The 13,865-nt window shown below is 43.6% G+C and overlaps 1 protein-coding gene across 7 annotated transcripts in view; it reads right to left on the bottom strand.

Annotated features, from left to right (window-relative positions):
• Ryr1 (ryanodine receptor 1) overlaps positions 1-13,865 on the bottom strand; it is a 118,308-nt gene that overhangs the window by 28,597 nt on the left and 75,846 nt on the right. For 2 of the 7 annotated variants that reach the window (XM_063252698.1, XM_063252699.1), the window contains 9 exons: positions 13,296-13,369; positions 12,647-12,664; positions 11,308-11,388; positions 6,840-6,928; positions 6,635-6,763; positions 6,447-6,551; positions 6,055-6,084; positions 4,021-4,050; positions 3,731-3,812 (listed from right to left, as the gene is read on the bottom strand). In XM_063252698.1, coding sequence (XP_063108768.1) covers positions 3,731-3,812; positions 4,021-4,050; positions 6,055-6,084; positions 6,447-6,551; positions 6,635-6,763; positions 6,840-6,928; positions 11,308-11,388; positions 12,647-12,664; positions 13,296-13,369 — 638 coding nt within the window. The remainder of the gene's footprint in view (positions 1-3,730; positions 3,813-4,020; positions 4,051-6,054; positions 6,085-6,446; positions 6,552-6,634; positions 6,764-6,839; positions 6,929-11,307; positions 11,389-12,646; positions 12,665-13,295; positions 13,370-13,865) is intronic. The other 5 variants (XM_063252701.1, XM_063252702.1, XM_063252703.1 and 2 more) reach the window with 3 other exon arrangements.

The raw sequence follows: 13,865 nt of genomic DNA, 5'->3' as shown, positions 1-13,865 counted from the left end.
GTCCCTGTCTCAATACAAAAAATAAAATAAAATAAAAACATCTAGAATGACCAGGGATTTAGCTTAGCTTGGCAAGCATGAGATCATGAGTTTGATCCCCGGTACCAAAAAAAGTACCCAGGATGTGGTAGAGTGGTCCTTGGTTCACTCCTCAGTGCCACCAAAATAAATAAATAAAAATAGTGAAGCCTGAAAAACAAAAAAAAAAAATAGTGAAGCCTGACATAGTGGCGCATGCCTATAAGCCCAGCACTTGGAAGACTGAGGCAGGAGGATAACTGCCAGCTAGAGACAAACCTAGGGTACAAAGTGAGCTCAATGCCAGCCTGAAGTGCATAGTGAGACCCTGTCTCAAAAAGACAAAAAGAGCTGGGGATTTAACTCAGTGGCATAAGTACCTGCCTGGCAAGCACGAGGTCATAAGTTGGATCCCCAGTAATATAGGTAATTAAACAAGCAATAAAAGACATAAATAAATAAATAAAACAATGCTGCCCTGGCATGATCCTGTGACAACCTTGCAAGGAAAATGTGCCAAGTATTTATTTCTACAGAAACTGAGACTCAGGAAACTGAGACTCAGAAAAAATCTCACACACAGCTCATGCAGTCAATAATGGGGCAGGGAGGGGACTGGAACCCAGAGCCACAAGAGCTCAGAGACACACAACCTGACCCCTGTAGCAGTCCGGAGGCCAGGCAGTGCCTAGGCAGGGAGGTGAACCAGAGGTGAGACAACAGGGCGGAGCAGACTGGCGCTAGCTGCTTCAGTACCTTTAACTGTCAATAAATTTCAAAATTTGCATAAGAGCTGCAAGAATAGTGCAAGCAGTCTGGGAGGCTGAGGTGAGAGAATCAAAAATTCATGCCCAACCCAAACAACCATGTCTCAAAATAAAAAAAAAAAAGAGTTGGAGACGAAGGTCAGTGTGGATATCCCAGGATCAACCCTCTATACAACCAAAGAATCTTCTAACTTTTGAGAGCTAATGACTAGATATCAAAAACCTTGAAAAACTGAAAAACCATAGGAAGATTGCTCATGGCAACACTGTTGGTAACAGCAGAATACTTTCTGTTAATTTTACTGGTGCATTTTAGATAGACCAAAATATTTCTTAAAGCACTTGAGGGTGGTCTCCATTGTCTGCTGCGTCCTAGGGCTACTGACCCTGTTTCCTTCCAAAGGAGCAAAACAAAATGTGTTTCTCAGTTTAGGCCCAAAAAAGACACAAAAATGAAAGTCCTGTGGGGGCAGAGGGGGTTTCTGTGTGCTGAGACAGAACCTTTTTTTTGTTTGTTTTGTTTTTTGTTTTTTACTCTTTGTGTACCTTTATTCCTCCTCAGAGATGGAAGATCTTGTCATTTAATGTCTGGGGCAAAGCTGCAACTTTTTTCTTTCTTTCTTTCCTTCTTTAAATTTTTTTTTGTAACAGGGTGTTACTATGTAGTTCAGGCTGGCCAGGACTCACTATGTAGCCCAGGCTGGCCTCAAATGTACAGCAATCCTCCTGCCTCAGCCTCCCAAGTGCTGGGATTACAGGCATGTGCCACCACACCCAGGTAAAACTGCAACTCTTTGAAACAAGGCTTTCCTAACAATCATAGCCCTAGTGAGTGTTCTATTTCTAGATTTATGAGAGAAGCAAGGAAAAACAATGAGAAAGGCAGGTGTGAGGGGTGGAGGGGGCTTTGAACTCTATGAAAGATAATCACTTTGTTTGGATTCATGCGCCTGGAAAAAAAAAAAAAGATAATCACTTTGTTCTGATGGCAGCTACTAGAAAATTTAATATTCAGTAAATTTAGAGAAATGCACTATCACTGGCCAATAGTTGCTATTTTGAATGCCACACACACGGTATATAGTAACAACACTGTCAAAATATCTGATGCTTCAGATATATTATAAAGTGCATACTCCAGCTCTTTAGAAAACTTTTTTTTTTTAGAAAACTTATTATAAACGTGTGCCAGGGATATAGCTCAGTGGCATAAGTACCTACCTGGAAAGCACAAGGTTTTGAGTTTTATTCCCAGTACAAAAAAAAATTAGAAAATTCTATAAGCATGTTAAATACCACATTTACATATTAGTAATATTGGTGTATGATGGCTATAAAAGAAAAACTCACTAACCAGTTACTTCCAAAATTAGATTTTTTTTTTTTTTTTTTTTTTTTTTTTTTGAGAAAGGATCTCACTATGTAGTTCAACAGGCCTTGAATTCAGGGTTATCCTCCTGCTTCAGCCTCCCAAGTGCTGGGATAGTAGGTATGTGACACTATTCCTGTCCAAAATTGGATTTTTAAGTTTCAGGAAATTATTAATAGCCTTGAAATTTTGATGGCTTTTCATTAGTAATATATACAGATGATGGTGGTAATGTGTTTGAATGTAGAACTCAGCGTCAACAAATTTATTTACAAGGAAATTAAATGAGGAAAAATGATAAGAATTAGCCACTATATTTATAGAAAACAGAATAATGAAAGCGATGACCTTTTTTAAGACTGATGGTAGTACCTGTGCTATAATAAGACAGCTATATTGATACTAATTATATTTTTGTTACTGCGCTTCTGCACCTGTTGGACTTTTTTTTAAACTGCCATTTATTTGCTGCCACATAATTAGTAAGCATTCTGCCTTTTCATGTTCTTCTAGTAATAGAGTTTACATCTCTTTGGGTAACTGTCACAGTACTGAACTAAACTTGTTTTTGCATTGTGGGATTTTTGGCTTAAATTAATGTATAAATATATCCAAAAACCAGTGTCTTCTGTGGTTGTGAGAGTTATACAAGTGTTACCTTAAACATGTATGCACTAGTATCATGGTTTCTCTGCGATGTTTCTGCATTCTGAATATTAAACACTATTTTTTCACTCCAATATTCATTTAGAAGTCATGAGTGTAATATTAATATGTATTTGATTGTTTCAGTGTTTAAACATGAAAATCCACTTCATCTCATAAAGACCTAAATACAAAAGAAAATGAAGGGGCTGGGGGTTTAGCTCAGCGGCATAAGCACCTGCCTTGCAAGCCGGTGGTTCTGAGTTCAATCCTCCGTACCGATTTAAAAAAAAAAGGAATGAAGGTACTCTGTGAACCTCTAGAGAGAACTTCTATATTAAAAATCTCTTTAACAGTAATGTTTTCTAACTGGACGTGATGGTGCATGCCTATAATCCTAGCACTTGGCAGGCTGAGGCAAGAGGGTCATTTGAGACCAGGCTGGGTTACGAAGTGAGCTCAAGGCCAGCCCAAACTGCATACTAAGCCCTTATCTCAAAAATACAAAAAATAGTAATGTTTCCTAATTGTTTATTAATTAGTGAAGAAAGTGGCTTCATTTGGTTAAGTCTGGGGGATATTTGTTATACAGCAAAAACTAACTCATACAGTTAAATATTAATATACATTACATCAGTACCTTTAAAAATAAATATTAAGTATATAAATAAATAGGTATCCAGGGCACTCATCCTATTATGATTTCTCTGGTGAATCAGTAATTACTATTCACACAGCCAGGTCCAGGCCCCCAGTAAGTGTTTGCCAGACTCATTACAGCAAAGCTTTCATCATCACACAGACCCTGGCCTGATATCAGATGGGACTGAGGGTTAGGGTCTCCTGGATCCCAGAGCCATGCGCTAGCTTTCGTGCTCTTTTTTTCATGCTCTGAACCTTTGTATGCCACCCCCACCCTCCAGGTGTTTACCTTCTAGTAACGACAGAAGCATCACCACCATGTCCTTCTGCAGATCCAGCAGCTCCTTCAACAGCTCGATCTGGCTGGAGTCCTAGGGTTCCACATCCCAGCTGTGTGAGGCTTTGTTTCTGCAGAGAGGCCTCCCCCACCTCCAGCTGCTTCTGCCCTCCTCATCTACCCAGCCCGGCCTAAGACCGCCTTCCACTCCCTTCTTTTTTTATTTATTTATTTTTTGTCTTTTTATCAGTACTGGGGATCGCCGCTGAGCTAAATCCCCAGCCCCTCCACTCCCTTCTTACCTCCGAGGGGACCCGAGTCCAGACATGTTCCTCGGAAGCAAGGGAGGGGGCAAAGAGACAAGATTGTGGGGGTGGGATTGGCACTTAGAGGGAAGGTGGCCCAGCAGGTGATGAGTGCACAGGGACTGGCATAGGACTGGGAGGCCTGGCAAGCAGACATTTGCTTGAGCAGAGAGGGGCAGAGGCAGACAGGGACAAACACCAGGCTGAGAATCCAGCGCCATGCCTGGCCTATGGCGGGTGCTTGACATACATCTATGGAATATGACGTGCGACGCTGAAAGTGAGACTCTTGAGCTCAGGAAAAGCTGGGGACTTGTACTCTCTGGTAAGCTACTGTGAGAGGGCTGGGTATATGGCAGCACATTACATCCTCTGCCATAGCGCCTCATGTAGGACACATGGAAACCTCCAGCACAAATGGACATTGTTGTTAGGTTACATTTGTTGTTAGGTTAAGTGGCATAGAATTACCACTGGTTGGTTTTGTTTTGTTTGAGGCAGAGTCTCACTGAGTAGTCCAGGCTGCGTCACAGTCCTGCCTGAACCCCTGCAGCACTGGGATTACTGACATGTGCCATCATGCTCAACAAGATAAGACTCTTTTTACCCATAGAGTGGTAATTTCATAAGGTTCCACCTAATAAAATGGAGAGGGGGAAGCAGACAGATAAATGGAATGTAAGCCTCTTTCACCTCAGGCTAGTTCCAAGGAGTTGATTCTGAGCCTAACACATTTCCACAGTTGCAAAACTCTGTACTGTTTATTGGTTGGTTTGCAGTACAAGAGACATCCCCAGCCCTTTCATTTTAAAATTTTGAGACAGAGTCTCAGTAAGTTGCCCAGGCTGGCCTTGACTTCACAATCCTCCTGCCTCCTGCCTCAGCCTGGAAAATGGCTGGTATGTCAGGCGTGCACCACTACATCCCGCTCAAAGCTGTTTTCTAAACTTCCAACATTCCCAGATCTGAAGGCTCTAGGGATTTGGGTCTGCTTATAATCTAGCCCCCTTTTCTCTTAGTACCTGCATTTTCAACTGGGAATCCCCAGTCTCACCCTCAGAGCCCTTGGGGCTACCCCTCTTCCAAATTGTAGGGGTGGGTGTATGACAAGGTCTGGCCAGTCAAAGTGTTTTTCCCTCTGGCTACAATAATTGGCTCAGGGATGAGCCCATCTAGAAGTTCAGTCACAGAAAACCTCAGGTCTTTTTGTGACTTTCAAGAAAGAGGTGTTCTCTTCTTCTGGACCTGTCAGTGGGGTGACTGGAAGCCAGAGGGCACTGTTTTTGCTTTGTTTTGTTTAATTTTTTTATTTGTATGGGGGATGGAACTCACAACCTTCCACTTGCCAAGAAGGCATTTATGCCACTGAGCTAAATCCCCGGCCAGAGGCACTTTGTTGTTGTTTTTCCAGTGGGTACGAAAAGCCTGCTTGAGAAGCCAAAAAGAAAGCATATTTCTGCTGATCTTACTCTAAACCCTAGATCTGTAATGTAAACTGATGAATCACTTTTTCCTTCTTAAATCACTACTTTGTGTTGGATTTCCATCCCTTAACCTAGATCTGGTCCATGGCTGATGAAACAAAATTGCATGATTTGGAAGTGTATTTTCACTAGCATTTTAAGACTATATCAACCTCACAACTCCAACTGCACTGTTACTGAGGAGTTAAGTTCCCAGGTAAACTCCAAAAAGTCAGAGGACACCAGATTAGGAAAAAAAAAAAACGGTCCCTTCCCTCAAAACGGTTTGTTGGGAATTTGTAATCCACGTGCAGAATACTTTACTGCCATCTGCCGGTAAATTACTGAAACACACACATAATAGTGTCTATGATGTCCATAGATGTCATGCCTTTTATGCAGTGTATAGCCCAACTGTATATGGTAACCTTAAATATGTTTACCGAACGCAAGCAGAGAAAATGAAGTGTTTGCAAAGCAGATGAGGCTGCAAAGGCACAAAAGTGGTAGGGAAAAGGGGAACACAAGGATTCTAGAAACGGGATTTGAGGCTTTGCAGGGACCTTACATCATGGGTGCCCGGCATGGGAGGAGCCATCTGCCGCAGGCAGGATAAAGAAGAATTTATTCAGACCCAGCCCTGATCTAGAAACCTGTGCCATCCCATCCTTAGGTCTGAGTCTGAGAAGGCCTCATTGGAGAGAAAAGAACAGCAACCAATCAAAGAGGAGCTCTGGTCAGAAGGAGGAGGGTCCAAAACAAGCTGATTGGTGGCAATAGGGATGGTGGGGTCATGCCAATAACCAATCCAAAAAGAAGATGGTTTGGTCCTGTAGAGGGAACTAAACTGGCACATGCTGGGAGCACTTGGGTGAGAAACTAACAATGGCAGAAGACTTGGAAACTGGGCAGCTAGAGAATGCCCATTAGCAGGCAGATGAAGGATAAAGGGACCCAGACCTGAGCAAGCTTCATCATCATGTGTGCAAACACATGCAGGAATCCCACGACGGCGTCCCAGAGGCGGCTGTGTGCCAGGCTCTGCTGGTTTCCGGTGCAGGGTCCCTGGGGAAGAGGGCAGTGTGAAGCAGGGCAAGGCTTGCGTGCAGGACTCTTTTGCCCTACTGCCTGTCCCTAGCCGGCCCTACCTGTATGTACTCGGTGAGGCTGTTGAACACTTGTTTAGCCACCGACATGGCCTTGGAGAAGTTCCTCTTGCCTTGCTCCTCAATGACATCCTTGCCAGAGTAGTACCAGTAGAAGTCGCTGATGGACTCCTGGCGGGGTAGGGGGGTAGGGGTGAGCGGAGCTGGCCCGGCCAAGGTCCCCCAGCCCACCTGCTCACGCCCCTACCTGCAGCCGCAGGAGGTAGTCCACTGTGCAGATTATGATGTTAATAGTGGTTGTGTTCCCTGTCTGTGTCCTTAGATAGTTCTGGAAATCTAAGGAAATTAAAAATAATTAATTCACTGAGCACCTAATATGCAGCGAGTGTGGTGGAGCACAGGCAGTGACATGTTCTTTTTTTCTTTTTTGGTGCCAGGAATCAAGCTTAGGGCCTCAAATTTGCTATGCTCATTCATTCTTTTATGCAGTAAGTATTTATTAAGTATCTGTTGTATGCCAGGAGATGTATAATAATTTTTTATAATATTTTATTTAGAGTCAGGTGTGGTAATGTACTCCTGTAATCCCAGCACTCAGGAGACTGAGGCAGGAGGATAGCTGCAAGTTTGAGACCAGCCTGGGCTGCAAAGTAAGCCCAAGGCTAGCCGGAATCACTTCATGAGACCCTGTTTCAAAAAGACAAATAAATAAATAAATATTTACCAAGTACCTATTAGTGTCAGAAGAAGGTAGAGGATTATTTATTTACCTAAAAATACCACATGGCTGTAATCACAGCACTTGAGAAGACTGAAGAAAAATGATGCCAAGTTTGAGTCCCACCTGGGTAACTTAACTTAGTGCAATCCTGTCTCCAAAAAATAAAGGGCTGGGATGTAACTCAGTCCAGAGTCCCTAGTTCAATCCCCAGTACTGCCAACAAAATAAATTATTATTGAAGGCATAGTATGTCTCAGATGTAATGGAGGGTCAATTATTTATTCCTTCATTTTCTCCCAGCAAATATTTATTTAGTGCTACTACATAGCAGGGGAAAATAGAGATTAAGTCCTCTATTTATTTCCAAAAATCTTTATTGACTGCCTACTGTGTTGAGGAAAATGGAAGCATGATCACTTATTCATTGATTTCTACAACAATATTGAGCATCTTGTAAAAAAACAGGGAGACACGGCTGGGGATTTAGCTCAGCATCGTAAGCACCTGCCTGGCAAGCATGAGGTCATGAGTTCAATGCCTGGTACAAAAAAAACCCACAAAAAACAAAAAACAAAAAAAAAAAAAACCAAAGAGATAAGGACTGGCCACTTATTCAACATATTTTCAATTGAGTATTATTATATGCTAACAGGAAGTGAAGATTGTCATTTATTCTTTGGTGCAATGAATTTATTACTTATTATGTGCCAAGCACAATTGTAGGGAAGGATATAGTATCGAAGTTCCTGTCCCTGCATATATTCTTTTTTTTTGGTACCGGGGATCGAACTCACGACCGCCTGCTTACAAGGCAGGTGCTTATGCCACTGAGCTAAATCCCTGGCCCCAAGCTTATATTCTTGTGCAATGATTTTCTAACTATAATCTACAGCAGAGAACCATTTTACACTGATGCCCAGCACACGTGTTCAATCTGAAATGAGAACCATACATGAAACAGAAGTTGCACAAACCCTTTCTCTGTGCCAAGAATTTTGGTGTTTTTTCCCTCTCCTGTACTATTAACTACAAAAGCATTCTGATCGCAGTTCACTTACTTTGTGGTCCTCAACCCTGGCTACACATCACAATCATTTGGAGGCTTTTAACTATCCCCAATACTCAGACCCCATACCAGATCAATTAAATTGGAATCTGAAGGTGAAGCCTGGGAGACTGCATCTTTGTACACTTGCCTTATGCCCCATGTTATGATGGGAACCTCTGATTTAGACTGATCCTCAAAATTTAGTGTGTTTATTTCTACTATTTGAAGAACACTGTTCTGTGGCAGGAAGTTGGAAAGTGGAGTGGTGGATGTTTGGGGTCATTAGACCATTGTACTTGGTGAATGGGAGGTCCTAGAATAATGACAGTGATGAACATCCTTCCTGGGGGTGGGCCTAGAGGGTACTGGTCAGAATGTTAGAGATGGGGGAAGCCCAAAGGGAGCCCTGAGGAGAAGGATGATGCAGCTCAAGTGGTCAGGAAAGGCTCCCTGGAGGAGGGGGCCTTTCTGGAGAGCTGAGATGTAAAAGATAAGCAGGAGTTAGCTGTACAAATTCTTAGCTATAACCTCAGGCAAATTATTGAACCTCTCTCTGTGGCATAGACTATGCTCAGTTCCTCTCACGTAAATGAGGATCATGACAGACCCTACTTTTAAGGAGCTGCTGTGAGGTGTGTGCAGAGGAAGTGCTCGATTAGCATTAGCTCTTTAAATTTTTCAAAATATTTATTTATTTATTTTATTTTTGGTGCTGAGGATGGAAGCCAGGGCCTTGTTCATGCTAGGCAAGTGCCCTGCCACTGAGCTACAGCCCTGGCCACAGCATTATCTATTCTTTGAGAGTCATAAAGTCAGTAAGAACTGTACTTCAGAGCCTTCATTCCCAAAGTGGAGTCCCAGGCCGGCAGAATCACATCTGGAAATGTATTAGAAATGTGAATTCCTGAGTTCCACCCAAAAGTCTAAGCCAGAAATTCTGAGGTGCCATTCCAAAACCTCCAGTTTAACAAGGCCCCAGGTGATTCTGATTTAAACAAGCAGGCTGAAGAACTACGGCACTGTACTACTACAGATCTATTTGCCAAATGACCAGTGCATCTAATTGTCAAGGCAACAAAAATGGGCATCAGGTGAGTCCTGCAGATGTTTACAGCAGGTGACATTGCAAAAGATGACTTTCATGCCCCTTGGAATTTTCCCGCCTTAACGTTTTTCTTTCCACCCAGCCTCACTGCCTCAGTCACTCATGTCATGTCCATCTGCCAGACTGCCCCTGTGCTTGGTCTCATGTCATAGATGACACATACATCCTCAAATAGTTGGGATTTTATGAGCAAATGCACAGGCTTTTTTGTCAGCTTTTTTCCTAACTCCTTTAGTTTGTGTTAAATGGCTAAATTGTGCTCATTTAAATTGAACTATATACATGAATGGTTAGATATAAACTCCTGTAAAGAATTCACACAATTATCCGGGCACGGCACCTGTAATCCCAGCATTCGGGATGCTGAGGCAGGAGGATTGTTGCAAGTTCGAGTCCTGCCTGGGCTACAAAGTGAGCTCAAGGCCAGCCTAAACTGTATAGCAAGACCCTGACTCAAATAGACAAAAAAAAAAAGTGTTGGGGGAGAGAAATCCCACCAATAAGAACATTCTCATTTTTAAAAAGTCATGGATTGCTGGACCTGGCAGTATGCTCTAACTCCAGAACTCTGAAAGGCTGAAGCAGAAAGATAAGTTCAAGCAAATCCTAGGCAATTTAGTGACTTAGACTGTTTCAAAATAAAAATTAATAAAGGGCTGAGGATGTAGCTAAATATGAAGGTCCTGGATTCAATTCTCAGTACCTCAAAAACAAAACAAAATGGGTCATAAATCTGGGCATAAAATTTATTTTAAATCCCAAAGGCTGATTCCACCTTCACTGAGATTTAACAATGAATATCTCAGTCATACAGTACAAGAGTATTTAATAAACATTGTAGAAAGACTAGTTGCAGATACAGAGCTATTGAGACCACAGAGCAATGGATCATATTTTTCTTTTGTTGAAAAGAGGGAAGATTGAAGATATTTACAATTTATGCACCTTAAAGAGTCCCATTAGCTAAATGGGGTGGAAGTTCTATAGAAATTAGATTTCTTGGTTTTTTTCTTTATTTCTTTTTTTTCTTTTGTGCAGGGTACTGAGTAGATGTTGGATTTCTTATGAAAGTTAATTTTCAAGTAGTCCATAATTTCATAAGCACCTGCCAAGTGTTATAACTACAACTTTGAGACTGTAGATGTCTATTATAGGAAATGGCATTGGGTAGCTCATTTGATACACACAAGTTTTGCGATCCCAGGACCTCATACACACTAGTAGGCTGTTGTACAGAATTTTACTGTTGCTTCAATGTTGTAAGCTTTGTGTGCCATAATAGGTAATATTTTCCCATCAGCAGTGTGTTTAATTAATTCACTGTGTCATCCTTGATCTTGTCAAACTGGCAGAACCAAACTTGGTCATATTAGGAAAGAATTTGTAGACTTTCCTTTTGCCAAAGTTCTTTATATGCTTTATATGCAAAATAATTGAATAAATCTAATAGATTTGTTTTAAAATGTCAGAAAATTTTTTCCCTTTATGGAACCAAAGTAAGGAAATCTAATTCATGTATTGAACTTTCACAGTCACTGCCAAACGCCTGTGGGAAAATGGAGTGTGACAGATCGCCCGCCTGGACACATTGATGTTCAGCCAAATTGCTTTTGGCAGATTGTGCCTGGGGATTGGATTGGCCAGGGAGGTAAAAGTGAAGTTATGTGGCTAAATTCCAAAAATTCCAGAGATTTGGGAAGGTGAGAAGACAGGCTGGCTGAGGCCATCACAGCTAATGAGGCCATCACAGACATAGGGAGAAGGGGGATTAACTCAGGCAACCATGCCAGATGCCCCTAAACCTCAGTATGCTCTGCAACCTACCCACCCCTCATCCTCACCATTATTGTGTCCCTCGCAGAGCAGTTGCAGGAATCGGAACAGGTCTTGTGTGAATTCATCATCTGCCATGACCTTCTCTCCTGGGAGAAAAGGAAGTGTCACATTTGCCAGGACACACCACACACATGCATACAACACGTGCACACTGCACTTACATGCACAAAGCAAGGGGTGCTGGGAGGAGCAGCCAACACTTAAAAGACACTATGAAGGCCATGAGCATCCATGACACCAGATGTCTCAATCTCAGACTCCATGGGATCAGAAGATAGAGACCTGCCAAGCCCTGAGTCATGAAGCTGGTGCTTCAAGTGTCTTTCTGCAGCATCAGTGTCCCTCTGATGCAATCTCTGGACAACACTTGGGAATGTCTGATGACATTCAGGCACATGGTATTGCCCTCAGCCCCCCTCCAGGCTGCAGGGGTTAATGGATTATATGGGTTGGGGTCACTTTCACACAAAGCCTCTGTGCAGGGGATGACTGGGCTGACATAAGAGATAGGAACTGAAAGCCAACCAATTGGCTCAGATGCCTCAACGCAGCCAATCAGGAGAAGCAGAGTAGTGTGGAAACATAGGCCAATCAGAACAAATAGGCATTTGAAAGAAGCTAATCATGGTTGGCTGTAAAGGAGAAGACTAGATCGTGAATGGACCAATCAGAGCAGGTGCATAGGAGGCACGCACACACCAATCAGAGTGGATGCTGGAGGCAGCCAATCTGATTGATGTAAGGGGACAACCATTGACCAATAAATCTGGGGTTGGGCCCACAGCGCAGAGAAGGTGGGAGTGGAGATCACCACATCCAGGGACTGTGAATCTGGGCCTGGCAATGTGAGAATTTCCAGCTAGAGGGAACCTTTGCTGTCTTCCCTAACCCACCCCAGGATGTTCACACTAAGCTGCATTCCTATCCCTTTTTAACATTTTAAAATTTTATTATTATTATTTTTAATTGCAAGATAGTTTTGCTACATCACTAAATTGCCCAGGCTAGGGTTGAACTTGCCATTCTCCTGCCTCAGGCTCCCAGAGTGCTGGAATTATAGATGTGTACTGCCAAACCTGGATCTTCTTTAACTTCTGTTTTACATATGGGGAAAATGAGGCTTAGAGAAACACACAGTTTCCAGTGGCTAATCTGGGGCCCAAATCTTGTTCACTGGATACTGATGATGGCAAGGCTTTCTAGTGGCGCTCTGCACCCCTGCAGGCTTCCTCCCTCCCCGGGATGTCCCAGATCCTCAGCCCCCAGGGGGAGGGGCAGCAGGGTTAGGAGGAAAGGGGCTGGCAGCAGCAAGCAATGGGGCGGGCGGGGTGGGGGGGAAATTACCGTTCTGGCGATTGATGACTGGGGCAGCCAACAGGATGGGAGGAGGAAGCAGGAGAAAAGAGGGCAAAAGAAACAGACAGCAAAACACACAGTGACACAGTCAGAGATAGAGACATAAACACACAGACAGACACAGCCGGCAGCGAGAAATATAGAACCTCCAGGAACAGAAGTAAGCAGATTAGCAAGGAAGACAGTGGGAAAGAAGGGCAAAGCAGAAGGGAAGGGAGAAGAGAAAAGAAAGAGAGAAAGGGCAGGTATAAGTGGAGAGGCAGGAGTGAGGATCAGATGGAAAGGTTAGACACGTCAAAACACAGCAAAGAGGAGACTCCATTAGCCCGGATTAGGGACATTAATGAGAGAACAGCAACCAAGGGTGTGAGACTGGGGTGTGGAAGGGCAGGGTCCCCATAGTGATGGGTGGGAGAACACGGGCCAGGTGACATTGGGGGTGGGGATGGTGAGGTGGGAGACCCTGGAGGAATGGGCAGGGCTGGGGGGGCGGTGTCACAACAGGAGCAGATCTCAGGAAGCTCCTACAAAAGGGCTGTTTTGGAAGAGGGGGTCTGGACAGTGGTGGTGGAGAGGGAGGTGGATCCTGAAGGAAGATGATGTCCCAGGGAGAGGGAAGCCCAGGAGAGGGCCTCACCGGTGCCATCCTCGTTCACCATGCCCAGCCCCTCTGCCTTGTTCTGTCTCTCGAAGGCATTGAGATCCAGGACGCTAAGAAGAAAGAGGAAGGTGAGAAAGATGTGACGAAGATGCCCTCTTCTCTTCCAGGGTCCGCCATGCCTAAGTCACAGGGCCACACCCAGCCTGATCCCCCACCCCACCTGCGCCTCTCTCACTCGGGCCCTGTGCAGTAAGGTAGGGCCAAGGCGAACCACGTGTGACCTGAAAGCATGAGACAACAGAAACCATCAACTAGCAAAGCTACAAAAGGTGGAAAATTTGGCTGACAGCAAGAGGCGAACAAAGGCAGAGCCTGATTAGCAGGGTCATCAGAGAGAACCCAGATTCCTGCTGTCCAGTTTTCCCCAAAGTTCGAAACAACCTTGTGACTCCATTTCCTACCCATACTACTGCACAACCTTTTATTTTATTTTATTTATTTGGTGCTGAGGATCAAACACAGGGCTTTCTGTATGCTAGACAAGTGCTCTACCCCTGAGTTCTAACCACCCCCATAATACAACTCTTTTTACTCACAGTGATCCTC

The sequence above is a fragment of the Cavia porcellus genome, unplaced genomic scaffold, assembly GCF_034190915.1.
Source record: "Cavia porcellus strain 051 isolate PalLab524CR breed Dunkin Hartley unplaced genomic scaffold, mCavPor4.1 scaffold_7, whole genome shotgun sequence".
Classification (NCBI taxonomy): Eukaryota; Metazoa; Chordata; class Mammalia; order Rodentia; family Caviidae; genus Cavia; species Cavia porcellus.
Note: the sequence above shows the minus strand (reverse complement) of the source record. Positions and strands in the feature narration are given on the sequence as shown.